This window comes from Phaeodactylum tricornutum, chromosome 2 (assembly GCF_000150955.2).
Source record: "Phaeodactylum tricornutum CCAP 1055/1 chromosome 2, whole genome shotgun sequence".
In the NCBI taxonomy this organism is placed as follows: Eukaryota; Bacillariophyta; class Bacillariophyceae; order Surirellales; family Neidiaceae; genus Phaeodactylum; species Phaeodactylum tricornutum.
This window is the reverse complement of record NC_011670.1, coordinates 1,047,966-1,074,827: the sequence shown is the minus strand read 5'-3', so window position 1 is coordinate 1,074,827 and position 26,862 is coordinate 1,047,966. Positions and strand designations below refer to the sequence as shown.

General features: G+C 46.7%; 15 protein-coding genes across 15 annotated transcripts; 10 read left to right on the top strand and 5 right to left on the bottom strand.

Moving 5' to 3' along the window:
• Positions 1-397: 397 nt before the first annotated feature.
• PHATRDRAFT_573 (predicted protein) lies at positions 398-2,554 on the top strand (the record flags this gene model as incomplete). Its single annotated transcript, XM_002178030.1, has 3 exons — positions 398-451; positions 542-1,759; positions 1,832-2,554. Coding segments are annotated over 3 exons (1,995 nt in total), but the record flags the coding sequence as incomplete, so codon positions are not given.
• Positions 2,555-2,974: 420 nt separating this feature from the next.
• PHATRDRAFT_32902 (predicted protein) lies at positions 2,975-3,713 on the top strand (the record flags this gene model as incomplete). The annotated part of the gene is made up of 2 exons (XM_002178029.1): positions 2,975-3,563; positions 3,586-3,713. The coding sequence occupies 2 exons, from the start codon at positions 2,975-2,977 to the stop codon at positions 3,711-3,713; spliced, it is 717 nt and encodes a 238-aa protein (XP_002178065.1).
• A 153-nt stretch (positions 3,714-3,866) lies between these two features.
• PHATRDRAFT_43639 (predicted protein) lies at positions 3,867-5,619 on the bottom strand (the record flags this gene model as incomplete). The annotated part of the gene is made up of 2 exons (XM_002177710.1): positions 5,481-5,619; positions 3,867-5,381 (listed from the first exon to the last, which is right to left on the bottom strand). The coding sequence occupies exons 1-2, from the start codon at positions 5,532-5,534 to the stop codon at positions 3,867-3,869; spliced, it is 1,569 nt and encodes a 522-aa protein (XP_002177746.1). The 5' UTR covers positions 5,535-5,619.
• A 303-nt stretch (positions 5,620-5,922) lies between these two features.
• PHATRDRAFT_43638 (predicted protein) lies at positions 5,923-7,809 on the top strand. Its single transcript, XM_002178028.1, has 3 exons — positions 5,923-7,001; positions 7,083-7,157; positions 7,237-7,809. Exons 1-3 carry the CDS (start codon positions 5,986-5,988, stop codon positions 7,739-7,741), a joined length of 1,596 nt encoding a protein of 531 aa, XP_002178064.1. The 5' UTR covers positions 5,923-5,985; the 3' UTR covers positions 7,742-7,809.
• Positions 7,810-8,076: 267 nt separating this feature from the next.
• On the top strand, positions 8,077-9,230 carry RFC3 (predicted protein; the record flags this gene model as incomplete). The annotated part of the gene is made up of 2 exons (XM_002178027.1): positions 8,077-8,673; positions 8,742-9,230. 2 exons carry the CDS (start codon positions 8,077-8,079, stop codon positions 9,228-9,230), a joined length of 1,086 nt encoding a protein of 361 aa, XP_002178063.1.
• Positions 9,231-9,426: 196 nt separating this feature from the next.
• Positions 9,427-10,772, bottom strand: PHATRDRAFT_43636 (predicted protein; the record flags this gene model as incomplete). Its single annotated transcript, XM_002177709.1, has 1 exon — positions 9,427-10,772. Exon 1 carries the CDS (start codon positions 10,726-10,728, stop codon positions 9,427-9,429), a length of 1,302 nt encoding a protein of 433 aa, XP_002177745.1. The 5' UTR covers positions 10,729-10,772.
• An 832-nt stretch (positions 10,773-11,604) lies between these two features.
• On the top strand, positions 11,605-12,065 carry PHATRDRAFT_43635 (predicted protein; the record flags this gene model as incomplete). Its single annotated transcript, XM_002178026.1, has 2 exons — positions 11,605-11,713; positions 11,750-12,065. 2 exons carry the CDS (start codon positions 11,605-11,607, stop codon positions 11,950-11,952), a joined length of 312 nt encoding a protein of 103 aa, XP_002178062.1. The 3' UTR covers positions 11,953-12,065.
• An 18-nt stretch (positions 12,066-12,083) lies between these two features.
• On the bottom strand, positions 12,084-13,544 carry PHATRDRAFT_25422 (predicted protein; the record flags this gene model as incomplete). Its single annotated transcript, XM_002177708.1, has 4 exons — positions 13,162-13,544; positions 12,926-13,082; positions 12,564-12,850; positions 12,084-12,497 (listed from the first exon to the last, which is right to left on the bottom strand). Coding segments are annotated over exons 1-4 (1,122 nt in total), but the record flags the coding sequence as incomplete, so codon positions are not given.
• A 218-nt stretch (positions 13,545-13,762) lies between these two features.
• On the bottom strand, positions 13,763-15,791 carry PHATRDRAFT_43633 (predicted protein). Its single transcript, XM_002177707.1, has one exon. The coding sequence runs from the start codon at positions 15,690-15,692 to the stop codon at positions 13,902-13,904; it is 1,791 nt and encodes a 596-aa protein (XP_002177743.1). The 5' UTR covers positions 15,693-15,791; the 3' UTR covers positions 13,763-13,901.
• A 524-nt stretch (positions 15,792-16,315) lies between these two features.
• On the top strand, positions 16,316-17,141 carry PHATRDRAFT_25420 (predicted protein). The gene has a single exon (XM_002178025.1). It carries the CDS (start codon positions 16,376-16,378, stop codon positions 17,060-17,062), a length of 687 nt encoding a protein of 228 aa, XP_002178061.1. The 5' UTR covers positions 16,316-16,375; the 3' UTR covers positions 17,063-17,141.
• A 1,381-nt stretch (positions 17,142-18,522) lies between these two features.
• On the top strand, positions 18,523-19,950 carry PHATRDRAFT_32893 (predicted protein; the record flags this gene model as incomplete). Its single annotated transcript, XM_002178024.1, has 1 exon — positions 18,523-19,950. One exon carries the CDS (start codon positions 18,523-18,525, stop codon positions 19,948-19,950), a length of 1,428 nt encoding a protein of 475 aa, XP_002178060.1.
• An 806-nt stretch (positions 19,951-20,756) lies between these two features.
• PHATRDRAFT_43631 (predicted protein) lies at positions 20,757-22,397 on the top strand. The gene is made up of 2 exons (XM_002178023.1): positions 20,757-21,205; positions 21,273-22,397. The coding sequence occupies exons 1-2, from the start codon at positions 20,846-20,848 to the stop codon at positions 22,350-22,352; spliced, it is 1,440 nt and encodes a 479-aa protein (XP_002178059.1). The 5' UTR covers positions 20,757-20,845; the 3' UTR covers positions 22,353-22,397.
• A 572-nt stretch (positions 22,398-22,969) lies between these two features.
• On the top strand, positions 22,970-24,321 carry GMD1 (gdp-mannose 4,6-dehydratase). The gene is made up of 2 exons (XM_002178022.1): positions 22,970-23,190; positions 23,269-24,321. The coding sequence occupies exons 1-2, from the start codon at positions 23,095-23,097 to the stop codon at positions 24,262-24,264; spliced, it is 1,092 nt and encodes a 363-aa protein (XP_002178058.1). The 5' UTR covers positions 22,970-23,094; the 3' UTR covers positions 24,265-24,321.
• Positions 24,322-24,490: 169 nt separating this feature from the next.
• PHATRDRAFT_8518 (predicted protein) lies at positions 24,491-24,688 on the bottom strand (the record flags this gene model as incomplete). The annotated part of the gene is made up of 1 exon (XM_002177706.1): positions 24,491-24,688. A coding segment is annotated over one exon (198 nt), but the record flags the coding sequence as incomplete, so codon positions are not given.
• Positions 24,689-25,316: 628 nt separating this feature from the next.
• PHATRDRAFT_54121 (sex comb extra) lies at positions 25,317-26,712 on the top strand (the record flags this gene model as incomplete). Its single annotated transcript, XM_002178021.1, has 3 exons — positions 25,317-25,940; positions 26,000-26,048; positions 26,150-26,712. The coding sequence occupies 3 exons, from the start codon at positions 25,317-25,319 to the stop codon at positions 26,710-26,712; spliced, it is 1,236 nt and encodes a 411-aa protein (XP_002178057.1).
• Positions 26,713-26,862: the final 150 nt, after the last annotated feature.

The window sequence follows — 26,862 nt, the reverse complement described above, 5'->3', positions numbered from 1 at the left end:
GGGACCCCCATCCTTCGCCATGCCAGCGGGTCAGTACACACCGTCTCCGCAGCAACAACAGCGTGGACCGACGGTTGCTCCGATTCCGGGACCGCTTCCAGCTACCCACCATTATAGCCCGCACCAACAGCAGGCTGGCATGCCCCAACAGCAACCAGGGTATCCACCCTCGTATCAACAACAGCAAACTCCGCAGCACAAACCTTCCCCCCAAATGCAGGAACGACCAGTTCCTGGACCTCCATCGCAACGCACACCTCCTGCGTCGGTAGGATCTGCCTCGAAGAAGCCTACAAAGCGCCTCGAAGATAGCGTGCTCATGACGCGGACACCCGACGAAGAGACAGAAGATGGACGCATCCGCAACCGTGAAGCTGTATCCAAGATTCGAGACGCATGGATCTACAAGCAAGTGCGGGCTCGACAGAATGAGTTCACCCAGTACCAGAAGGTGAGTTGAGCTTTCGTCGGTCAGGGACACTAATCGACGGTATGTTTATCTAATTGTTGTTCGCTGTGCCTCGTCCACTTCCCTTTCTAGGCTACCCTTTTTACCGGAACATGGAACGTCAATGCTAAAGGCAAGGAACAGGCATTAGATCCATGGATATGTGCTAACTGGGGAGCAAATCGCGAGTACGCGCCCGACATTGTTGCTGTTGCGTTTCAAGAAATTGTGGATCTCAACGCTGTCAATGTAGCGGTCGACAATAAGACGCAACAACGTTCACACTTCTGGATTGAGCGTCTCAACATGACTCTGAACAACCCTCAGTTTACACAAAACGATCCAAGCCGGAGTTACGTTCTTTTGACGCAAAAGTCCATGGTCGGACTTTTGATCTGTGTTTTCGTTAAGGGTGCCCATAAATCTCGTAGCCGCTACGTGAGTGCTGCCTCGGTTGGTGTAGGTGTTGGTGGGTTTTTGGGCAATAAGGGCGGTGCAAGTATTCGGTTACAGTTCTACGATTCAACCTTGTGCTTTGTTTGTAGTCACTTGGCCGCCCATCGAGAAAATGTAGCGGGACGTAACGCTGATTTCGCAAACGTGTTTCAAAAGACTTCGTTTCAAGTTGGAGAAGAAGCGATTCGGGAGGTTATTCGATCAGGGTCTATGTCGCACTGGGTCATTGGATCCTCTTCAGTCGGAATCCAAGACCACGATATCGTTTTTTGGCTTGGCGACCTGAATTACCGCATCGACGAATCAATGGGAACCGAGAAAGTGCTGCAACTTTCAGAAAAAGGTACTTTCGATGAGCTTCGATCCTTGGACCAGTTGAACATTGAGCGAGCGGCTGGTAGGGTGTTCGTTGGTTTCGAAGAGGGCCGGTTGAATTTCAGGCCAACCTACAAGTACCAACCTGGTACAGACATGTACGAGCAACGACCTGACAAAAAACTTCGAGCGCCGGCATGGTGCGATCGCATTTTGTGGATGGCACAGGAACCGAACTACGTTCAGCAATTGACATACGGTCGAAGTGAGGAACCAAATATTTCCGATCACAAAGCTGTGTATTCCACCTTTCGGGTTACCGTCAAGGACGTTGTTCAGCAAAAACGGGAAGCTATCTACACTGATTTGATGAGACTCCTGGATAGATATGAGAACCAAACACTACCTGTCGTTGGTCTGGATCGGGTCAGTTTAGATTTTGGGGAAGTACACTATGGCCAAAGTGTCACACTACCGATCCAGATTACGAACACGGGGACGGTTATCGCACAGTATCGCCTTGTTCCTAAGCTCGATGAGGTACGTCTTGCCATACATATCATGGTCGGTGCTTTGTACGAGGATTGTATCTGACATTATTCGCTCTCCAAGAATGCTGTCTGCAAACCTTGGATGAGAATCACCCCCATGTTTGGCATGCTAATTCCAGGTGACAACCCGGCTTCGATCGAATTCACACTGACTATTGACAATACCACAGCCCAAAATCTTAACTCTGGACGCGAAGTCTTGGAGGATGTTCTTATTCTTCGTCTTGAAGGAGGTCGTGACTACTATATCAGCGTCAAAGCAACGTATGCAAGATCTTGTTTCGGTATGTCAGTCGACGAACTTGCCCTGTATGCCGAACCAATCCGTTCCATTCCGCTCGATCCCATCAAACGCGCTGAGAAATTCGATCCCAGTGCCGCTGCAGCATTGTGTATACCGAAAGAACTATGGCGCGTTGTTGATGCAATCCACGAAAAAGGGCTACAAACGGCGAACTTGTTCATCGAGCCAGGTATTCCGAACGAAGTGAACCAGATTCGGGAGTGCCTCGACACGGGGAGTACCTTTGGCCATTTCGGTATACACTCGTATGCAGAGATATTTGTTTCTCTTCTCTCTGGATTGTCTTCGCCAATTGTGCCAGCATCGCTTTTCCCCACAATAGAAGTGGACTCACAGACGATTCAGGCTACCGCTCGACGCCTTTTGGAAGAACTCCCTCCCATTCATTACAATACTTTTGTTTATGTCATTTCATTCTTCCGTGAGGCTCTTCTGTTTCGCGAACAAAATCGGTTATCGGCGACGAAACTGGCCCGTATCTGCTGTAGCTGTATGGCTCCTGGCACTGCTCTGGACAATTCGGCTGGGGCGCTTCAGAAGAGAACTGGTATGCAGCTAATAATGCTGCATCTTTTGGAAACTAGCTCCATTTAAATTAATCATCAAACGTTTCTTCTATTTGTGCTCTCAGATCAATGGATTACATTGGAAGCAGTGTCCTTCGTTGTTTCATCTGACATTGACACTGACTGCGAACTTCGTTTGCTTGACAGTCGGTAACTGTAAGAGTCCCGCTATCCTCAGAGTAAAGTCGACACGTTCGAAAGCCTTTTTTTTTTAAAAGAAATCTCAAAATTGTGATCGATTGTCATCGAACACTTACAAGCGTTTCGAAACTTGACAGTGAGCAAATACAATAAGAAGATTTGGTGTTTCAAATGCCGTCATAACTGGATTATCATGGTGCAACTTGTAAAAACCTGCTTTCTAATCTTTATCGGACAACAATTAGCCGATGCCTTTGGCGCAAAGGAGCATCGAAAACTCCGCAATTTAACATGCATTTCGACCAAGACGATCCGACAAGATTCCGAGATGCTGCGAGATGCAAAGAGGCCTCATCTGATTTTTCCAGGAGGCGGTATTTTCTTCTATTGGCAAGCAGGCGCTGTTACTTTTTTGCGCGATAACGGCTACGACCTGGCATCCACTTCCTCGACTGGGGCGTCAGCTGGTGCCCTCACTGCTACTCTAACAACTAACGACGTTGATTTCTATGAGGCAACCGATCTGGCCTTACGAATAGCGAAAGACGCAGGCGTGTGGGATCGCAACAGAGGTTTGCAGGGTATTTGGGGTCCGATGATTTACGATTGGTTGGACGAAATATTGCCAGCGGACGCTGCTGCTCGATCGAACAAGCGAGGTCTATCACTCCTCGTTACGAAAATCCCTTCGTTAGGCACAGAGAAAATTTGCGCTTTCGATAGCAGGAAAGATTTGATTGAATGCAATATGGCGAGCGTTCACCTACCCTGGTTTCTCGATGGTAAGCTCACATCATCTTTTAGAGATCGTCACTACATTGACGGCAGTTTCCTCGCAAGTCAACGTGATTATCATTCACGGCGAAAGTCAAGCTCTACGCTTGTTTTTGACTACAAGGAAGATCCGTTTCATAGATCTCGAAGTCTCATAGACGCAGTCGAGGCTCTATCACCAAAGGGAATACATGAGCTGTTAGAGGATGGAAAGCGTTTTGCGAAGCTACTCGAGGAACAGGGGAAACTTGAACTCCTATCAAAGAAGTAGCTGTATTCTACTCAAGCACCTTAGCTTCTAAAAGTCACAACTAGCTTTCTGCAACAATAGTCTTAGTCCCACCACCGAAGAGTTGTTCATCATCTGAATCCGAATCATCTTCATCGCCAAAATCGCCCTCGCCATCGCCATCGGAATCTCTTTTCTCGGAGGAATTTGGTGCCACAATGGCGTTCACAGAAGCCGCCAGTGGCTTCGGGGGGGCGTTCTTTACAATATGATGCTTCTCCGCCATATCTTGATCGACCTCTGCCATACGTTCTTCTCGCTCAATTTGCTCCTGATTGCTGACCGGCCGTCGACCTACCGACTGTAAAATCGATTGCCCTGGTCGGCCCGTCGAGAGCTGGACACGCGAAGATATGGGTACATAATACGCAGTACTTGTCGCGATGTCAACCCAAAAGCAAAAATTGGAGTGAGGCGCATCCTCTTCTTTCAATGGAATAACATCCAAATCGTAAGCCTGAACAACATGGTAGGGTGTCATCTCATGTTGTTTCAGCTCATCGGGTGGATCTTTTGCTGGAACTGCGACTTGGCATGTCATGCGTGCGTTGGCTTCCATCTTCTCAACATTAGTGACCATCGCATCTTTTAACGCGGTAATTTCGTATTGTGGAAGAAGGTTTGGCGCCTTGTCAATAACCAAATGCGTAAACGCTTTACCCCATTGATCAGCATGGGGCAAAACGCTGCAGATTGCCTTGGGTTTAAGGTTCTTGCGTGTTGGATGTAGCAATGGATTTTTGATCGTCTCAAAAGATTGTGTGATTGCCAGGTTGGACCGGCGCTTAGCCAATTCTACCTGCTTAAACTGCAAATCGACAGCCAAATCTTGCTTCGTTTGTGCCAAGGACTTGAAATCATGAACCTTGCGTGAATAATCGTTGGAGAGATAGGTTGTCTTTTTCATCCAAGTCTGCAAAGGATCGTCCAATACACGAGAGAAAGCCCTTTTGGAATGCTTTTGCTGATGTGAAGCCGAGGATGACGCTCCGGATTTTTGAACGGATTTTCCTGCCAACAGAGCTCTTGCTTCGGCTCTTGCACGGTCTTGACGAAGCTTGAGCTGTTCCGCAGCGGAATCGCCCAAATTGCCCTTCCAGTCCAGCAAAGCCATATCATCCTCATGTAAAGCCGGCGTTGGGGCGTTGTCCCGAATTACGGTGGAGTAAGATTTTACATCCATCGCAGACGGTGCAATTGGAACGCCCAAATCGACTTCCGCGTGCAATTTCCATTTGTGGCTAACTTCGACAGCGTTGCGTGCCTTGTAAACACGAGACTCCTCCAACATGATTGCATCTAGAGTCCTACCAACAAAACAGGGGCCCACCGGAGGTCGGGGTGGTGCATTGCGGAAGGCGAATTCAATCTGAAAACCCTGCGTCCGCTGTTCCAAGAGTTTGGAAAAGGTGACGGTTGCCTTGGTTGTCTTCTGCCGTTTTGCGTCTCCGCTCTGCCGTTGTAAGATCTTTTGACTGTGCTCTTTTCGTTTGCGTTCCTTTTCTAGTTGAGCGTCTGACTTTGAAGATTTCGCGGCCTATAACGAAAAACAAGTTTTGAGGTCACAAGCACACGTTCACACAGCCGATACTCACACTGGCAGTGAACCGAATTTTGCATCGACTAGCGCGCTTACCTTGCGCCTGGCACGACGCTCTTCTTCCGCTTTGCGGTGAGCATCGTCCTCCATTTTTGTCTGATGTACCTCGTCCACTAGAGATCGTTACAGAAGCAGCGTCTACACGCGAACCGATCGCGAATAATGCACGTCACTGGGAGCTCCCACCCCAATAAACGGAGATTTAAACAATCCGTAAATTCCCCATGGTCGATTTTTCGGTTTTCGGCTGTTTTCGTCTGGACGCTGTTCCAGCAAGGAGGGTTTCGTCCAGAAAATTGTTGGTTCACTATCAAACTGTGTCTTGCGATTTTTCTCGGATATCGAAGTGACTTAAAAGCCCTATCAGGAAACATCGTACCTGCATGAACGGGTACTGGATGTGTGGTATGAACCGGAAATAGCACAAGATTGTGGCCGTTGCGTTTCGGCAGCATTTTTGATGCCACAACCTAACTCTCCGAAACCGCAAACAGAAATATTGAAATTATTCCTTGAAGCATCCGTCGATTCACACGCTTGTATGTCTGGATATTACGATGACTTGTCCGCCGATGAAAGCGTCGGCGGCGATAGTAGCGATAGTGAAATCGACGAAACCGACATTCAAGCACACATCCGGAGTATGGTATGCTCAACGCCGTCTCCCCAGAAGCTTCTGGCACCCACCGTGGCCCAGAAACGACCCCGGGACAGGGAAACTATTTCGAGAGTCATTATTCATTTGGACATTGATTGTTTCTATTGCCAATGCGAAAAATTGGACCGAAATTTGGCGGATGATCGACCGTTTGCAATCGGGCAAAAGCACATTATCGTAACGTGTAACTACGCTGCGAGGAAAATGGGTGTCGGCAAGCTCGAGTCGCGGGAAAGTGCAATCCGAAAATGTCCATCTCTGTTAATATTGGAAGGGTCTGACCTGGAACGGTATCGAGTTTACGGACGCAATGTCTACATGGCTTTTCGTAGAGCTTGCCAGCAACTCGGTGGCAAGAAAATGGCTGTTTGCAAAGGGTCTATGGATGAAATGATGGTGGATCTTACGCACGTTGACTTTTTGGCAAATACTAGAGAAAACGGCAACTCCTTGGATCAAGTCTATGTGTATGGGAGCAGGAGCGGCGAAGCAACGACCTTGACGGAGGATCAAACCGGTGCTACTGCTACCGTGGTGTACGACAAGACGGCCTCACGCGACACTAAAGAGACACGATTGGTACGGAAACAATATTTCGAAGCTGCTAGTATGGCGCTGGCCATTCAAAACCAAATCTTAGAGCAGACAGGCTTTACAACAACACTGGGCGTGTCGAACTCTCCGATGTTGGCGAAAATTGCGAGTGGACTGAGAAAACCCGCCACCGTCAATATTTTGTACCCATGGGACGCGACCGAGCTTCTGGCAGGTATGCCCCTTCGAAAAGTATCCGGTTTTGGTCGACGAATGATGTACGCGCTACATCCATCCCTTGAAAGTTATTATGGATCACTTATTCCAACAGCTCGATCCAAGTCATCACCTTGTTGGACATGTAGGTTAGTCCATTTCCCCTCACAACATATGTATAGGGCAACCTTTGGCTTTTCCTAACAATTCAATACGGCTCTTTCACACAGTGATTTGCTACGGATTCCTGTCGAAGAAGTTGCCAGTTGCCTTTGCACCGTTAACGGACTTGAAGAAAAGGCAAGGTATGTGGCGGTATAATTGACCGTGTATTTTTATGTCGAACGTGAAGTCTGCTTCTCATATGCACTTTTGGACCACCAGCCACGTGGCCTTGGAGCTATTGGAAAAATGCAAAGGAATTGACTCCAGCAAAGTGATAGATGACGATGGAGGACTTTCGAAGACTGTTTCGGTGGAAAATTCGTTTCGTCGTGGAACTGTGAGGACACTGAACGATCTAAACCACGAGTTATTGTCTCTTTGCAAAAGACTACCGCGACTACTGGACGAGCGGCTTAACTGTTCACCCTTCCCAAAGCGCGCGTTCCCTAGGACACTCCGTGTTACGGTCCGTTTCGTCAGCAGCCTGCGCCAGCAAGACGATAAGGCACATTCGCACACAAGGAGCAAACAAACCGCACTAGATGGCTATGCCTTCCTGTGCAAGCAAAACAACACAGCACAGGCTGCCTTCCTTATTCAGAATGCAAGTCCCATGGTGAAGACCCTTGTGCAAGGAAGCACTGGACGCATTAATGTAACACGCATGAACCTTGCCGTGTGCAACTTTTCTGATTTAGAGGACTTATCCACACCACCGACCTAGAGTCCGAACGAAAAGTCAACACAAATGATAGCTCAAGAGAACCAACGTATAGTATCGTTTTACATTAGAACCAACTTTGTTATGTTTCATAGTTTGGTACCTTTCTACAGCCACAGTAAACACGAATATGTTCAGAAATCCGGCTCGCGTTGGCGCCGAAACTCTTCCCAAATCAGTCCATGCCAAATCGTAGGTACTCACAATCATGAAACACCAATAGGCGCAAGTCCAAACAGATTTCCAATACGCGGTACTGCAGCCGCACAAAACAATGAGCTCCAAGGCAAACAACCGTTTTCTTTTTTCCGAGTGAGTTAAAGTTTAAGTAAATAGAAATGCTTTGGGTCGACAAATATCGCCCTGTGAAGTTGGATGATCTGTCTTACCATGATACGATTTCGCAACGCCTTTCGTCGCTCGCTTCAAACCCCGAATCCATGCCGCATCTGTTCTTCTACGGACCCGCCGGCGCCGGTAAAAAGACACGCATCACCGCACTTCTCGGATCGCTGTACGGGCCTGGGGCGTCTCGACTAAAGCTGGATAAGAGGACCTTTACGACGCCGACGAAGCGAACAGTTGAACTGAATATGATAACCAGCAACTACCATATCGAAATTAGCCCGGGCGATGCTGGGCTAAACGACCGCTTCGTTATTCAAGATGTTATCAAGGAAATGGCTTCGAATAAAAACGTAGGTGCCAGCGCTACTAGCTCTGAGCGGAAATCAGGGGCTGCGACATTCAAAACGGTCGTCCTGGTCGAAGTAGACCGTTTGAGTCGACAAGCCCAGGCTGCCTTGCGTCGTACAATGGAAAAGTATGCCAGCACCTGCCGCTTGATCTTGGTCTGTAATAATCAGAGCAAAGTTATCGAACCGGTTCGCAGTCGCTGTCTTGGGATTCGAGTAGCAGCGCCGACGGAAGACGAGGTACGCGTCAAGGCTGACTGTCGAACGCAACTCGATACTGTCTTACAGATTCTTCCACTCCTTCACAGATATGCAAAGTCCTGAAGAGCGTTTCGATAAACGAATCTTTCATGTTACCGGACGAACTAGCGATCAATATAGCTCGCGAGTCGTCTCGCAATGTGCGTCGCGCGATACTTATGCTAGAAGCTTGCTACGTTCAAAAGCGAGGTGCGCTTACTAAGGACCAACCTGTCCAGAAAACAGACTGGGAACTTTACATCAACCAACTAGCCGTGGAAATTACACGCGAACAAACACCACAGCGTTTAATGGCTGCGAGGGAGAAATTGTACGAGCTTTTGGTAAACTGTATTCCTGCAAATGTGATCATCAAGACTCTTGCGAAGGAACTCATGAAGAATCTTGATGATAGCTTGAAGCGAGAAGTAATTGAATGGGCCGCATTCTACGAGCACCGAATTTCTTTGGGAAGCAAAGAAATTTTTCACTTGGAAGCTTTCGTTGCCAAGTTCATGGCGGTTTACAAGAAGTATCTCAACGACCTTTTTGCGTAAGGCATTGCTTTACACCCATATCATCGCTTAAAGCCTTCACGTTATTTATCGATGCCTCAATCACGACTAAATGTAAGCTATAGCGATGCATCTAGAGCTTCTTCTCGCGATACATTTGTATCTTTCTACACTGCAATCGCATGTCCGGAGTATCGACAGATCACTACACTGTCTGAGCCCTGGCGCGAGAAAAAAATTAGGATGTCTTCAAAACGATCTTGCCAATACTAGCCCCGCTCTGAATGAGATCATGTGCTTCATCTACTTGGGTCATTGCCATGACGACAACGCGAGGGCACTTCAGTGCACCTTCATCCAACCACTTCCAGACTTGGTCGAACAATTCTGACACCATCGCATCCTCATCTGCAAAGAACGACAGATTGAATGCGAGCACGGATCTGTTACTTGCTCCCATCTCCATAGGATCAAACGTAGGCATGACTCTCATTTTCCGAGCCATACGAAGCCATTCAAGCGGTGAGAGGGCATCCTTTCCCATGGGGAGATTGGTGTGAAATCCAAACACGATCAGTCGGCCAGTCATTGCTAAATGAGCGTAAGATTGTGACAGAGTCGATACACCATTGGAATCCATAATAGTAGAATATCCGGCCGGTGATACTTTTTCGGCTTCCGACCACAAATTTTGAGAGCCCTTATCAATCACATAGTCGCAACCAAGCCTTTTGGCCTCGTCTACTTTCGATGACTGTCCGACAACACCAACAACTGGTGACAAGCCGAGTAACTTGGACATCTGGACCAACATGGATCCAACCCCTCCAGCGGCAGAGTGGATTAGAATGGCTTTATTGCGTAAGCCACTGGAATTGGGAAAATGGCCAGCCAAATGTAGGGCGTAAAGTGCAGTCAGGGAAACAGCTGGAAGGGAAGCGGCCTCCGAAAACGACATTCCATTGACAACTTTTCGTAACTGAATTTCCGGAACAAGTACCTTTGAACTGTATGCACCAAAAAGACTACAGCCGAAGACCTTGTCCCCCGGTTGAAACTCTGTGACATTCCGACCAATCTTTTCCACTGTTCCGGCTACATCGAAACCTGGTACAATAGGATAGCCGACGTATTGCTTCGCACTTTCGTACAGTCCCCAACGGATACAGCAATCAGCGTAGTTGACAGAGAACGAATCATTGCAAAGGACGACACAGTCTTTTGGGATATCTTCGTCTTGAACGAGTGGCACCGAAAATGGAATATTTTGACCCTCCACATTGTATCCACAAGTTACAATACCCGGCTTCAAAGCTACAATACGAAGCTGTTCCACGCCACCAGGACGACCGATAGAAACACATTGGGTTCGCAAACGACCGCCGGAACGTTCGGGATCGTCTTCTTCCTGCGCACATTTTGGTAGCAGTCGGGGAAGCAGTGACGGTGTGAGGGTACGCACAAGCCATGAAAGAACATTGGCTATGAGTGCCAATAGAATGGCGGGGTCCTGCCCCAAAATGGTTCGTTTTCCGGCCATAATCTTTTTGAATGAGTCCGTATTTGGAAATTAATATCGCGTTTCGTCGTATCGCGACTTGTGGAGTACCGAAATATTTCAGAATTTTTTGTCATTCGCGCTTTTTATTTTACAGTTAGCTAGTAGAGCTAGGTTGCGAGATGTTCTAGCAATGTAACAGCTAGTCACATAATCCAGGTTCGATCGAAAATATAAAACTCTATAATACAATTTAATCCGACAGTGAGGCACATCAGAAGATGAAGATTCGCGTAAACTAGCTCGCATGCTTGTAATTCTTTTGGTCCGAATCTAAGAAACAGGTTCTGCAATCAATTTCGTGACGGAATGGATCTTGCCACATGGTCTTCATATCTTTTTGTCAATAGACAGTCTAGCACACCGGGAGCAAACCTGCTCACTCTTGTCTCCACATTGCTCGAACATCAATTTTGATTTGTGCGAGACTCGCCAATAGGTCAATTTCTTCTCGCTGCTCCGCGCACTGTCAATTCGAAACCATAGGAGAATGTTGAGAGGTCACCTACTAACAGCCATCTGTCCCTTCCTGTCAAAGAAACAAATTGATATCTATATACTTAAGATTCTGGTACCATGAATATACTTGAGCTTCCATAGCTCAGTTGGTTAGAGCACTCCATTCGTAATGGAGAGGTCGGGTGTTCGAATCTCCCTGGAAGCTATTTTTGTAAAATTTCATGATATCCTGTTGATGAAAAGGGTGTAGTCGAAACCTTCAGTTGTGAATACCGTCACAATCAGTCAGTATCGTCGCCAACGCCTCTTGCAATCTAACAGTAAATTAGGTCTGTTGCTTTTGATCTTGGTCTTCGTATATTTTTCACCGAGCGAACTTTTGACGGTGTTTGGGATAATATGAAGCCCACTTTCACTGGAGGTTCTCTCTGCTTCAAAGGCGATACGAAAGCCAAGAAAAAGAAAAGAAAATCCAAGCACGACTTTCAAGAGGAAAAAAACGCTAAATGTAAGTCGACTCCCGACGACATACCTGCAAAAAAAGCTCAAACTGAAGCTGCTGGTGACGAAGAATTAACAAATGCCGAAAAGAAGGCTGAGGAAAAGCGGATAGAACGCGAGCGTCAGGATCTAAAAAACATTGCCAAAAAAAGTCATCGAGAGCGTGTTGAAGAGTTTAATGAAAGGTTAGGAAGCCAAACAGAGCACAACGATATTCCAAGAGTGAGCGCAGCAGGGAACGGCTGAAACTCATCAATAAGACTTATTTTTCCAGTTCTCCTATCTCTGTCAAACGTTCTTTTATCGGATTTTAAAAATTATTTAGCTTTAAAAGTAAGGGCATTTTCCCTTCACTCTTCATCAACAGCTTTTGTTTCGAGTTGCTTACGAACTTCATCTAAAATTTCCATCTCTAACATCGTCTCAGCTAGGGTATACTGTGGCGCCTCGGTTTTTCCCGACGCTATGCAGCGCGCCACAGCCGCAGCCTCGTAGCAAAAGCCTGCACTATTTGGGTACACGAATCCGCCCGCTGTCTTGATATCATCCGTGTCCTTGGGTAGAGGGAAATCAAACTCAATCGTCTGGGAAGCAGCAGCTCTTCCGGTGGATTTCAAGGACACAATCAGCTTCGTAGGACAATGACCAGGAGTTTTGATCGTCAAACGACCTTTCGTACCAACAACGGTAGTTTCTTCAACGCTCTCACCAAGCATTCCGTAGCTTAGAGTAGCCACGCCACTTCCCGGCAGTTTCGGAGTACATTCAGCGGTGCTGCTGTCAATGCTGCCCTCCAGAGCCGGTGAATGGGTTCCGTTTGGAGGAAAAGATAAAGCAACCGCCGCTTGCAAATCCACCTCAGTTAATTCATCGACTTGTCCAACAACTTTTATGTTGTCCGGAGTTGAAGCAGGAAAAAAAGCTGTCGCTGCCGCAATGGGATATGGCCCCGTCAATAGACTAGCACCTCCTCCTAACTTTCTATTGTAGACAAATGAGCTGGGATAAATTTCCGAATCCGAAGCATTGAAGTTAAAATCTGAGAAGACAGACACAACTTCACCTAAAATACTTTCGCCCTCATTCGAGCCAAAAGCAATACGCCGAGCTTGTTCAAACGCAGGAAAGAAACGCGTCCACATTCCTAACGGTACACCGGAGAAGGAGGTGAGTCATACAATACGCTAAATCCAGACTTATCGTAAGAGCAGATACTGACCCTCCATTAGGAACAAATTTCTCTCCTTCGCAAGGCCAATCAAATATGAAGCATCTAAGGCCGTACATGCAAACGGCTTCTCCAGGAGGACGTGCTTGTTCGCTTTCAAACAGCGCTCTCCAACAGAGCGACGAAAAGCGTGTAGATTCCCAACGTACTGGATCATAATCCACGGTGCATTGTTAGCAATGATTCAACCTCATCGATTTGCGTCCCCGTTGTCTCAATAAACTTACGATAATGTCAACGTCCTTATCTGCAATTAGCCTTTCGTAATCTCCATACGCCTTCGAAATTCCATGTTTATCGGCAAATTCTTTCGCTCTATTCTCATCTCGTGCAGAACAAGCAACGACGCTTGCTGATGGAAGGTGCTTTAGTGCTTGTGTAAAGTCATGCGAAACGCGGCCGCAACCGATAAGCCCCCAGCGAAGAGGCGGACACTGTAGAGGGTCTACAATAGACTCGTCGTCCATCGGATGGGGCGGCTTTGACGTCATGATTCACACTGCAACTTTTCCAATTTTTTGAACTTTGACAAGAAAGGCTACGGCGAAGATAACAAATTGCAGACAAGACAGCGGCGTTTAAGGCAGGAGGTCGCCTCTCTCGGGAGCTGTAGCAATGTTGTTTTATGAACACAACAGGTCGGGAACTCACTGTCTCACAGTCAGATAACTAACAGTGACTGAAACTGTAAACCTACCTTTGTAACTGTAAATTTAGGTTGCTCCAGTGAAACAAACCCCTATCAAAGAATCAGGTTTTGCCTGGCACGACACCAAAAAGCCCACGGATTTCTCTATACTATATCTAATCGTTTTTGATACGGGACTGTATTTGTAAAACTGTATATGTAAAACTGTATTTGTAAGAATACTTGACATGTGAAAGCTCACTCCGATTGGTCTATTTCTGACTGCGAGTAACAAATTAACAAATGTGGTTTGTTCTTTGGAAGAGAACAAGGCGAGCTTTAGACAGCATCCCTCTTTCGTCCTTTCTTGATGTGCTCTGTTTGACTATGCGACGAAAGGTTGAGATCTTCGTATTCGTGGGAAGGCGCTTTTTGTTTTGCCTTGTCGGCCACACTCTTTCGTCGTTTCCGCTTATCACTGGAGGTAGAAAGACCTAGCTCACCGTGTCCATCAAAAGACGATGCGCGTTGGGGCTGGTTCACAGCAAAGTTTTTTCCTCGTCTATTTTGCAATCGCCCCTGCCTGGATAAGTGCAGATCGCCAAAACCATCAAGAGAAGTCGTCCGTTGAAGAGGCATTTGATGGGCTCTCATCAGATACGGCCCGGGTCTATCTAGTCTCGTATGATTCCGGCTATGTCTAGATACACTAGCGTCTTCGCTGTCATCGTTCAGCTCTGTCTGTCGGTGAGAGGGTGGGGGCTTGTCTATTACGTATTCGTGATCCTCGGGTGCTTCAAGTGTTGGCATCGGTAGGAGGGCACTGTTTCGGTCAACACTATTACATTCTGCTGTAGCTCCACTACTGTCGAGACTACCGTCATCTCCGAAAAAGTCATAGTCTTCGAGAGACAGAGTATCACTTTCGTACATCGCATCACTTTCGTACTCACTATCACTGATTCCCAGTAATTTCGGTGGATCGTTTTCGGTTTCGTCCTCAGGAGGACCAGATCCTAGGGCATTGTCAGCAATGAGCATAACCTCTTTAGAGCCAATAAGCTTCATCATGAATCTACCGAGCAGGGCTGTTGCGCAATTTTGGGCCCTGGACTCAATACCTTCGTCTCCCGAATCAGTTAGATTGAAGGATCGATAGGAATGAATGGAGTCCGATCCTTGGGAACTTATCGAGCTTTCTCCTCTCGAATTAGTTGAGTCGGAGTCCTGTATTGAAAGTAATGTACCTCTTCTGGTAGGCCGACGTGATCCACGACGCCGTCGTCGACGATGAACAGGTGATCTCAGTGTCATTTCAAGAGTTGTGAATTCGCTCGCTGCAAAGCTCATTTTCTTCGATCGAACCAATGGACTAACGATGCTCATATCGGCAGCAAGTTTCGCCAGACGTTTTGTCGGAGATTGAAGCTGGCCATGAATTCCAGAAGGAGGTAAAAGATACGAGACAGTATCCTCTTCGGCACCTGGGCTATTCGTTACGTTTTCGGGCGACTCGAGACAATGGAGACAAGTCGGACGAGATTTGTGACTGAAGGGTGGCGAGACACTTCGTACGCGCCACTGGTGTTGTCGTTCAACGGGTGTGGCAGAATTCACCGATAACGACGAAAGCTCCGAAGTCGAGCTTTCACTGGCAATGGAGCTTTCGGAATTTCTTGGTCGCGATGGCAAGTGATTCGTTTCCGATGCATGGAGAGGAGGAGGGCTCACTACCATAGCCAATTCCCCTCTTTGAATCTTTTTGGTTTGCCCGGTGGCTATTCTTCGAGGTGATCTTCTCTCAGGCGATGTCCGTAGTCGTGGTCTGGACATCGAGGAGGCGCAGCTTCGAATGTGAAGGGGCTTGATTTCCACGGTGGTATTGAACTCTTTTTCATGCTGTTGAACTTTCCAAGCTAGAAACGGCGAAAGCCCTTCGAATCTGTTATATTCCTTCTTCTGGTGCTGTCGTTCTTTATGAATCCGTATACATTCCTTCTCAAGATCGACGCTCCACTCAACGGAATCACTCTTGCCACCGCTTTTTTGTCCCAACGCAACAAGCTTTCTTGCTTCACCTTTTTTGACTTTGCACTTGCGCATAAGTACACATTCTAACGTAGTAGGCATGACGATCGTCCACTCCAAAACGTCGTATCTCCCTGTATCTTGAGGATCCTTTGCTTCAAGAGTCGATGCTTGCGGAAGTAGCTCCACGGAGCTCTTCTTCAAAGCCTTACAGGTTAGATTAGATGGAGATACACAGATCTGGTTTGGCGCTTCATGCGATATGACGACGATTTTTTCCTCGGCTGTAAAGCAACCGGCTTGGTCATGAAGCCGAATGTTGTTTATTAGAAGCAGAATTTCCAGACACGAGCTCTACCTACTTTAATAAACTACCTACTAGTTTTGATAATGTTGTGTTTATCTGGATGACCATCTTTCGACACAAGGCCCAACCAGACATTGACTGTATTTATGTAATACTACCACCATGACCAACGACCGAGGTAACAGCGTTTTGAATAACCATATACAGCTGCATTTCTAATGATTGCGTACGTCCGTCAACGCACTTGGATTTTTCATGGGTCAACAGTTAGGAGTTCCTTGATTCTCGTCGTCGTTGGTGGCCACAGCTCCCGGACGACACTCCTGGTAGGCAAAACGGAGCGTGTATTGGCTGCCACTTGTATTTGTGTTCCCGGCTTTTCCTTGATTTGTGGAAAGCCTCGTCGACAGCCAAACTTCGTCAGACAAGGTACCTCGCTACGGGAACCACACTTTCAATATATAAAATCGAGATCAAGATGACCGATGTAATTGATGGAACAGGAGACGTCAGCCCAGCGCTGGCGCTTGCAGCCCCAACGATCCAAGGTGGTCTCACTCCGGAGGCTGCAAGATTGTTCCGGGTATATCGCACGATTGCAAACATGCTTGACAAGCGTGGTTATATGGTACCGAAGACACTTCGGGAGATCACCCCATCGGCATTTAAAGAGCGATTTGGCGAATATCCAAGTAGAGAGAATCTCACAATTCTGGTCGAAAAAGCCGACGATGACACAAACCAGCTTTTCATATTCTTTCCTGAAGACGAAAAGGTAGGAGTGAAGCCAATAAAGGTGTACACTGATCGTATGCGTGCGGAGTCTGTGTCGAACGCCATTATAATTCTTCGGGTAGATATAACCCCATTTGCGAAACAAGCGGTTCAAGAGATGAGTGACTCGTTCCGTATCGAGCACTTTAAGGAATCGGAGCTGCTGGTTGATATCACGAAGCATCAGCTTGTTCCTGTGCATCAAGTTTTGACTCCTAATGAGAAGAATGAATTGCTGAAACGATACCGACTGAAGGACAGTCAGCTTCCTAGAATTCAATCCAACGACCCAGTCGCGCGCTACTACGGAATGAGACGGGGCCAAGTGGTAAAAATTATTCGACCGTCGGAAACTGCCGGTCGCTACGTCACATATAGAATCTGCATGTAGCTCGGGCAATGTGTAGGCGGAAGACTGGATTTAATAGCAGTAGAATGAAGAGATAACAGAAGGGCATTCATTTCAGCTGACAATCAATACATCCCACAGGTAAAGGCTATAATAGTCTTGACTGTGGGTCCTTGCACAGAGCGCAAAGCATAGGATTGCCTGTTGGGTGCGTTTTCCATTTTCTTTATTGTTTCGCAGCCATCAAACGCGGTTTCTTCGCTGATTTTACCCTTGAACATCCATCTACTCCTGCTTGTCCAACCTTGTAAAAACACGGCATTGCTTAGAATCACAGTTCTATAATAGATGTAGTAAGCCGGCAGCGTCAAGTTCAATGAACAGTTTGCGCTCTATTCCTTTCTTTCGTTTCACTTGTCTATCAGAGCTAAGTTGTCTATATTCCAATGCCTGGAAAGGTTCATAGATCTGTTGTTGCTATTTGGATGGCGACGCTCATTGTTTGCTTGGAGCACAAGGAATTGCCGCTCTAGATGCATCTGTAGTGCCTTATCTACAGAGGGAAAAATATACGGCATGCTTTTGGGTGTATTTGCTTGCTAACAGTCAAGATATAGCTGCACGTGAAAATGCTTACAGTGAATATACCTTACATTGACTGTTGGTGCGACTCGGTCAAAATCGTGATTTGGGGATAGCGCTCCCTGATCCAATTCCATGGTACCTTACACTTATTTTCGACAGCCGATTTTTTCGTATCTACTATGGTTTTTCTAGCACCGTTCCGAGTAGATGGTTTGGTTACATTGGACAATGCTACGACGCTAGAAATTAAAAATCCTCATACTGATAGACAATGCGTGTTAGGAAGAACAAGTAAATAGTATGCAACTCCGTAATGGTACCAAGTGCACACAAAGCATTTAAAACTAGAGCGAGATGGCCTGCCGGTATTGTGTTACGTTCTTGCTTTGGCAGCTACCAAAGAAACCTTGGCACTCTATCAGTCCTTGACAGGCTCCCTTGCGCACAAGACATGGCAAAGATTCAGAGATTCCTTTCAAAGGACTACAGTTACTTCCGGCTGTTTCTAGTTTCGTAGTGATGCACATAATGTTATTACACCCGTTTCGTGTATAAAAAATGATGCCGAGGTGCGTGCTGTCATTGTGAAAAAATTAGGATCGCATATTGACAGTGAACACATCCAGCTACCTCTCTTTTGTTCAGTGTCAATTTTTTACAGTTGATGTAGACGCTGCTTCACTTTTGTACCAGTCATCGAAAATAGCCTTATCAAAATCTACTAGACGTCTGTGACAAATGATTCTAACGTAAAGCATGGACTCTTGAAAAGAGCCTTATAACCGTTAATGTAAATGACGAAGGCCATATATTTTGTAGGCTGTTGGAAAAAACCAGAAACTGAATCAAACCACAATATCATATCTCTCGAGAGTGTATTGCAAGCAACACTCACAGTCAACCACCATACGGAGAAAATGGAAGGAAGCCAGTCCATATTTATGGCTCACCAAAGTCTTCTCGATTTCGCATCGCAGTGGACAGCGTCGGGGAGTGAATTGAACGACTGGCCAATGCTCGAAGAGTTTGTTCTGACAGATAGCTTCCAAAACTTGACGGATCAAAAGAGGCTTTCATTTTGTGGCCTTCATGGCTTTCTCAACCACATGTCTGTTCTCTGGATAACTCCTGCTTGTTTCATAATGTCTTCCTCTGTCTACTATAATTTGGATAGAGCTGGGCTGCTTCTTGGCGGGTACCTAATGTGTGCTCAGATTGGTGTTCCGCACTCCAGGAGTCCTCACAATCTCATCAATTCAGAGCGAATCCTTATCTTTTCCACGTTTTGGGAACACGCTCGCTTGGTGGTGGATGATCTGGTAGCTTTGCTGCAGAAAGATGCGCCGGACTTCGTTTTTTTGGTGAAGGGATTTGGCTTTCCGATGTCCTATCCGATATCTCAAAATGTTTTTCTTCGCCTGGTACGGAAAGGAGGCTCGGTATCCAAGCTCTATTTATCTGGAAGTCTTTGGTCTGTGGAGCAATCTCAATGCATTGCTTCTGCAGGTCTACAAAGTCTATATCTAGGTCATGCAACTAGATTTGTGGATGGAGGCAAATCTCTTGTGAATTCGCTCGACACAAGCTCATCTTCGAGACTCATAAAATTTAAGGCGCATTTCTGTGAACTATCTCATGAGGCATGGCTTGCGTTTAGTGTGTACTTGCAGCAAACAAGGTCGCTTCGTATACTGAAGTTGCAAGGACTGACAAGGTCCGATTCCTGTGCCGTTCTGCAGTATTTGAGTGTCAATACAAGTCTCGAGTACATTGATTTGTCCCAAAGCAATGTACCTACCGCCATTCTTAAACAAATAGTACAGTGCCGGACGCTCCGAAAGTTTCGTTACTGCTGCCGTGGATTCCCTCCCGGCCTGATTATGGGATTACTCTCAAACAAAAGTTTGAACGAACTCAATGTATCGTCTCAGATTCACAATCAGTTCTCAGACAAAGAATTTGATCAATTGATACATGCCATATCCAATCATCCTAGCCTCAAAATTCTTTCCCTCAAAATGCTGGGGAAGCAACCAATCTATCGAAGCAAAAAGCTGCTTGAACTTGTTCAAGAAAACAAAGTTCTCGAGACTATCGAAATATCTGCGGAGGACTGGGACACCACAATACTTCATCAGGTCTACTGTCATCTGAGGATGAACAAGTATCGCGCACGTGGCATTGCTTTTTTTCATGAAACGTTTGAGACTCGGCTTGCTGCGCTTGATTTTACTTTGCGCGAATTGATTTCCATAGAAAAGAAAGAGATCTTGCCACACTTGCTCTTTGTCTACCTGCAGCAACATTGTGACGTACTGGATTTGAAGTCTCGATTGCTTTCCTGAGTATTGGTTCCAATGCAGCTACAAAAGCTTTCCCATGGTAAGAATGGCAGAGCACACCGGGTAGCATAAGACGGACATACCGTAAAATGCACAACCATCTCATAAACCAAAAAAACTATTGACAGCCGGGTGCGACCACACTTAACCATAAGCGTCAGCAACGCAGCTAAGCCAGTGACTATTAAAAGTTAGAATTTATTCCAAGCGCGTACAGTAGATCAAAGTAACTGTAAAGCATAGTGCACCATCATATTGCAAAGAAGTATAATCCCGCGCTCTGATTGTTTCCTGTTGATAAATTATAGCCACACAATGCTACAATTTGATACTACGTTGTAGATAGAATTGCTTAGCCTTAGCATTGTTTGTTGGAACATCTATCTAGGATACAGATCTGGCCACTGCGTCTGTCCTACGACAGAGCCAGGAAAAAGGAAATGGCAACGAGGCCAAGATCTAGAGCTAGTGAATCCTAGATAGATGTTCCAACAAACAATGCTAAGGCTAAGCAATTCTATCTACAACGTAGTATCAAATTGTAGCATTGTGTGGCTATAATTTATCACTGTTTCTGTGCGTTCGCGGAGATTACTATGACTTTTTGAAATTCAAGATTGACAACACGGATCAGAGTGGTACTGGATGGCGACAAAATCGGTCGCCCCAATGTAAATTTGACATGGAAGACAACTACTACTACTAGAGAGTAGCAAGTCACGGAAGTAACAACGTGTGGAACCGACTGTGCACGACTGCTCGAGGAAACGAGACCAGGACATGAAGCACAGCGCATTCATTGTCACCAACGTAATTTCATGCTTGCAGTTTATGTAAGACGCAAAGAAAAACGCTTTTGTAGCTTTCCGCTGCTTACAACGCAAGAATTCAAGCCACTATGAAGACAAGAGGGCATTGTGGTGTTTTTTCACTCCTCCTTGCTACTGTTGCTTTCAATGAATTTCTAGCCGTCAGCGCATACTCAGCATCTTTTGCACGGGCAGCGGGGCTGGACAGCATCGCCCCGTGGAGGTATTCCCAATACCCTTCCCCTTTCGAGTATCCAACAGTGTGTCGGACAACTTCTGAGAAACTTTGTGATCCAGACGGGATTTTGAACGACAGTGAAGTTGAGCGTGTCGATCGTGTATTGAAGACTAGCCGTGAATTTGTACTCCCCTGTAAAGCAGAAAGCAACGTCGAAGGAATAAAAGGGAGAGTGATAAATATTGAGATAGCAGTGGCTCTCGTAAAGCAGGTGCGTCGCCAGCGCCTTCCTGCACCATTCCTATGTTGCGCTGGCTGATGCTTCAACCTTATTATAGATGGACCTCCTCGAATTCGAAATGAACAGCAAACAACATGAACGCGCTGCGGAAGTATTTGCAAGATCACTGCATAATGAGTGGGGAGTAGGAGTTACTAACAGCTGTGGAGGAACCGGTATTTTATTGTTTCTTTCCGATTTAGATCGTGTGATCTATGTTTCACGTGGAACAGCACTTAAAACAATTTTGACCGATCGTCGATTGGATCGGGCTATGAACAAGATGAAACCGCTGTTACAAGAGAAGAAATTCGAAGAGGCCATTTTGAGCGCTGTGGAAGAGTTTGAATTTCTTATTCAGTATGGCAAGCCGCACACATGGGAACTGATCAACGACTATATTACCAGGTACGGCGGTCTCTGTTGGGTCGCTGTTTTTTTAGTTTTTGCAGGCAGGAATATCCATGTACAAACCAAAAAACAGAGAGAATATGCCAAGGTTCGCAGTCATCTGTCAGAAATGGATCGTGCGCGAGCTGAAGCGCTGCAAGGTCGTTTCTGTGCGACGTCATGCCCAATCTGTCTCGAACCATTCCCAGATCATGCCACCACCAGCACCCGTACCCCGGAACAATTGGGCTCCGATAATCTCCCAATCAAACTACTGCGCTGCGGACACGTCTTTGACCATAATTGTTGGCTAGAATGGGCAAGCAAAGGTCAAGGTCAGGTTACCAAATGCCCTATTTGCCAGCAAGATGTAGGCATGGGGGAAGACCTCACAACAGCCAGAAATACTCAGTCACTCTCACGGCGGTCAAGTCGGGTTGTCAGTGATGATCTTGATGACAGTATTGGACATCGAGGCTTGGCTGCGGAAGGAGAGCGATTTCTTAATCTCCACAATCGTGAACGCAGTTTTCGTCTCACGCAGCTAGGATACCAGTTTCCTCAGATCATTGGGCCTCACCAAATTCAGCAGTGGTCACAGAATGATTACAACGGAATGTTGGTACAGGATCCCACTTTTATAAGCAGTGATCCGGTGTCTGGTGTGGGGAGCTCTGCCCGCGGTGTTGGGATCAAAAGCAGTTTTAGTGGCGGGTCCAGCGGAGGCGGTCGTTGTGGTCGTTGGTGAGATACTTGCAAATAGCAACGCTATTAGTGTTGAAGCCATGACTTTACATTACAGTTAGTATTTACAGTTAGGTGGATTTAAATTCGGAATTTGCAGTGAACTGTACAAAAGTTGACAGTTAACGATCTGTACCTTTAACATTAGGAAGCTGCAACAATAATGGGCTAAAACGTGTTTGTGGGACCAAAGGATTGTAGATACGATAAAAAGACACAAACAAAACTTTTTATAAACTTGTCCCCACAATAGGGATATTGAACCCCCATATGCTTGTCGTAGGGTTTTTCTAACATAATTGTAAACGACAATGTTTTGAAGTCCTTGCTGCATTGCGATAGTTCTTGTGCAGAGGTTGCCGTTTGCCCTTCTCAAAACTCTTTCATATTGTTCCAGTCGGAGAGCTCATATAAGAGATACATGAACGCTCTAGACTCGCGTTCGTGAACGCCTATATATATATCATTTTGAAATTCAATGGCCGATCATGTCACGCTTCAGTCGTAGCGCGACCCCGGGAATGAGTCTATGACCTGACAAGCCGAAAAAAAAAAACCGTTGGTAGGCCCGCCGCGCCACGACGCACCGCATTCGCGAGAGTCCAAATTCGCGATTTTGGTAAATCCTTGGTATCGTTCGTCTTACAAAATCTTTACGGGAATTCCGCGTCGATCAGACCTTTCGACAGCGTGTTTCCTATTCTTCTGGATCCCAAGTCGAAATAAAAGCACTCATCAATAGAAAGATGTCGGAATGCGAAGGACGTGTTGCACTCGTTACCGGTATTACGGGACAGGATGGGTCTTACCTTGCGGAACTATTGCTGGACAAGGGCTACACGGTAGGTTATTCATAAAATCCGTAATTCATTCTTGTCCTGCTGATTCATTTTTCTAACCCGGCGTGTCGTCGATGTCAGGTACACGGTATTGTCCGTCGGTCTTCTTGCTTCAACACGGGTCGTATTGATCATCTTTACCGTGATCGTCACGACACGCAAGTAAAGCTCTTCTTGCACTACGGCGATCTGTGCGACGCCAGCAATTTGATCACGATCATTTCGTCCGTCAAGCCCGATGAAATCTACAATCTGGGTGCCATGAGCCACGTCAAGGTCTCCTTCGACATGCCCGAATATACGGCTGACTGCGACGGACTCGGTGTTCTGCGCATGTTGGACGCTGTACGTGCGGCGGGCTTGGAACAGTCAGTCAAGTTTTACCAAGCTTCCACCAGTGAACTCTACGGCAAGGTTCAAGAAGTTCCGCAATCCGAAACCACTCCTTTTTATCCCCGTTCCCCTTATGCTGTTGCCAAGCAGTACGCCTTTTGGATTCTCGTCAATTACCGTGAGGCCTACGGCATGCACTTGACAAACGGGATTTTGTTCAATCACGAGTCTCCTCGACGTGGTCGTACCTTTGTGACCCGCAAGATTACATGCGCGGTGGCTGCTATTAAAGAAAAGCAACAGAAGACTCTTTATCTAGGAAACCTTGACGCCAAGCGCGATTGGGGCCACGCACGTGATTACGTCGAAGGCATGTGGATGATGCTCCAACAAGAGACTTCGGACGATTATGTCTTGGCGACGGGAGAAACGCACACCGTGCGTGAATTCGTGGAGCTCGCTTTTGCCGCAGTCGATATTACCGTCAAATGGAAGGGTGAGTTCGGTACTATTGATGAAATCGGCGTCGATGCGGATAACGAAGATCACATCCTTGTCAAGATCGATCCACGATACTTCCGTCCTACGGAAGTTGAGCTCTTGTTGGGAGATCCCACCAAAGCGAAGGAAAAGCTTGGATGGACTTCGTCTACGCCTTTCCCCGATTTGGTCAAGGAAATGGTGAAAGAAGATCTCGCGATGGTTCGTGGTACTAGCGTAGATCCGGAAAAGTTACTCGACTGAATGTTTCAGATCGATTACAGTTAGTGTGGCAAAATAAAGATTTCTTTGTACAAGCGAAAAGGAGTGTAAAGGTGTTGTAGTTTTCGTTTACTTTCTACTGTCATCTCAGTGCCTCGATCATCTTTTTTGGGTGGAAATGAAAAGTACTGTGTGCCAATAGAGGCAAAACACAAAGTATGAGATTAGCGATTCTGTAGAAATCGATCACACACTGCTTCACCTTACCATTATTTCCCCGGATAAAGCAGTCCCCATACTTTGCTTGCAGCTGTCCGTCGACGTATTCCTCCGTCTGCTCCATGGCAATATTCAAATAGCCATCGAGACAAGCCAAAATCCCCCGATATTCAATGCCCGAATTCAACTTCACCTGCACGGGGCGACCCAACACCGACTTGAGAAAATCGGATGGCGAACGCTTCTTGGGCGGGGGAGACTCAGTAGGCTTGGGGTCACATCATATTTACCAATGTTGTCGGACAGGGAGCGCTCACTATGGTGAGTGCCGAGGAGGACCAGAACCCATTTGTTCGAACGCATCGTGCTTGGGATTACTCACCTTTGTATCCTCGGCTACATTAAAGGCTATGGGATCAGTGGATGCTGCTTCAGAAGTCATGGTGAGAGAAATGGCACGCCAGTAAAAGGATAGACTTTGACAGCCAAGACAAGCGGGCTGACTCTTGAGATGCCGCCACTACTGGATCAAATTGCGTGAGCGTTCCGTTCCTCCTTTTGGCGTTGGTTGGCCTATGAAACGTAGCGGTTTGCCAATACTGTATCGTCTCCGTCTCTTCTGGCTGACAATTAGCTGTAACTGTATGGTAAGGTTCCTACAAAAAATCAGTCCCGCTCGTGAACTGATATCACTGGAAGCGCATCGCTTTAGGTTCCCCCATACCGTGCCCCACCCCTATTTCACAGTCAACGACATCAACGGTAGATACGTTACTTTGTTACTTCACTGCGACTCTGAATATTCACGGTTCAAACACTGCTGTTTTCGAGACAAAGTACCGGTGTAGAATCATAGTGAGTTTGACCGATACAAGATGCAATCGTCCGAGGATGAAGACGAGCGAAGTCACGACACGGCGGCACGCGTAGAGAGCGGTTCGAGACGCCGTCGTTCGCTCACGGGCCGCTTCACCGAGAGCGGCTGTATCGTTCCGAACAAACCTCCACGCCAAAACGACGATGGCCACTATATTCGTCCCCAGGGTCGCACCCCCTTTAATATGGATTGGGACCATGTAAAAGGACTTTGGACTCCCACGGAGGATGCGAACTCGTTTTCCTCCGAGGACGAAGACGAATACGGTGACGAAGATAGTAGTCACGATCACGACTCTGTTGCGACGACGGAATTGGAAGGAGGATCTTTCTTCAAGAAGCAAAACCCCGGGTCGAAGCATACGGCATCCTCCGACTCGAGTGACGATGAGGAAGGATACTTTCATCCAAACTCTGATTATCAGGAGCCGGATCGCTTGGATGAACTCACACTGTTTGAGCTGCATCGAAGGCCTCGTCCTCTGTTGACTGGCCGAATTCAGCGGTCTTTGAAGGCTCTAAATGCTGAGTTCCGATGTGCAATCTGTTTGGACTATATTCGAAGTACTAGGACAGTGGTAGAATGCTTGCATCGGTTTTGTGAAGGTTGGTATCTGCCCGACGTGAGTCTCGTCGTTGGTAGCGAACGTTTTCTAACATTTCGTTCTGTGTGCCTATGCAGACTGTATTGAAAGATCATTGCGTATGGGCCGGAATGAGTGCCCCATATGGTATGTGAAAGCATTTCCTGTACGGCTAGCTTTCAATTGCATGCTCCATTTTCTAAAGTCAATCGTCTCCTTTCAATTTTTGGCCTAATATAGTCGAGCAGCTGTTCCATCCAAACGTAGTCTAGCGGCCGACCCAGATTTTGACCGCATAGTAAATTCAATATTGGGGGACCACGTCTTTGCGGAGGACCAAGATGGTGAAGAAGAAGAGGATTCAAAACCAGCAGCGGTCGAAAAGTCTACCCTTCAGCAGGCAATTCATCGCAAACGAAGCGAGCGAGCGCTACAAACGGATGACAGTCGAGAGGAACAAAAGGACGAAGCGCCGCGACAAATAACGAAATCCTGTTCGCATTCAATCGTGGGCTTGGAATTAATTCGCGCTAGAGGGGAAACGCGGGTAGATTCTCTGGAACTACCCTTCCTACGGCTGAGCGGCGAAGCTACGATTGCTCTTCTTCATGAATTTCTGAAGCAGAAGCTGGAAAAAGTTGACGAGATTTTTGAGATAGTTTCTACTCGTGGACAGGTAATTCTCCAGGAAGAATGGAGTTTGGAGACCGTCTCCAAGACGCGATCCCTTCACAAACGACCGGATCGTGACTATTTGAAGCTCTATTTTAGACTAAAGGCGAAACGGATAAGACGTTCAGAGGAGGACTAGTGTTTATAAAATCCGAACTCCTTTACGGGTTAAGTTACCGGCGGTGGTTTCCAAAAGCTCTCTTCTTAGAACGCCGCCTTTGACGGGAGACGGGACGTTTGCCTTTGTTCGCCCGTTTTCCGCGGCGAGCGTTGCGATTCATCATTTCCA

Bases quoted from the DNA above. Each gene is read 5' to 3' on its own strand.
- PHATRDRAFT_43638 (XM_002178028.1), top strand. From the start codon at position 5,986: ATGTCTGGATATTACGATGACTTGTCCGCCGATGAAAGCGTCGGCGGC. The intron at 7,002-7,082 runs GTTAGTCCATTT...TCTTTCACACAG, and splicing joins TCACCTTGTTGGACATGTAG to TGATTTGCTACGGATTCCTG. The intron at 7,158-7,236 runs GTATGTGGCGGT...TTGGACCACCAG, and splicing joins GGACTTGAAGAAAAGGCAAG to CCACGTGGCCTTGGAGCTAT.
- PHATRDRAFT_43633 (XM_002177707.1), bottom strand. From the start codon at position 15,692: ATGCCTACTACGTTAGAATGTGTACTTATGCGCAAGTGCAAAGTCAAA.
- PHATRDRAFT_25420 (XM_002178025.1), top strand. From the start codon at position 16,376: ATGACCGATGTAATTGATGGAACAGGAGACGTCAGCCCAGCGCTGGCG.
- PHATRDRAFT_43631 (XM_002178023.1), top strand. From the start codon at position 20,846: ATGAAGACAAGAGGGCATTGTGGTGTTTTTTCACTCCTCCTTGCTACT. The intron at 21,206-21,272 runs GTGCGTCGCCAG...ACCTTATTATAG, and splicing joins CAGTGGCTCTCGTAAAGCAG to ATGGACCTCCTCGAATTCGA.
- GMD1 (XM_002178022.1), top strand. From the start codon at position 23,095: ATGTCGGAATGCGAAGGACGTGTTGCACTCGTTACCGGTATTACGGGA. The intron at 23,191-23,268 runs GTAGGTTATTCA...CGTCGATGTCAG, and splicing joins TGCTGGACAAGGGCTACACG to GTACACGGTATTGTCCGTCG.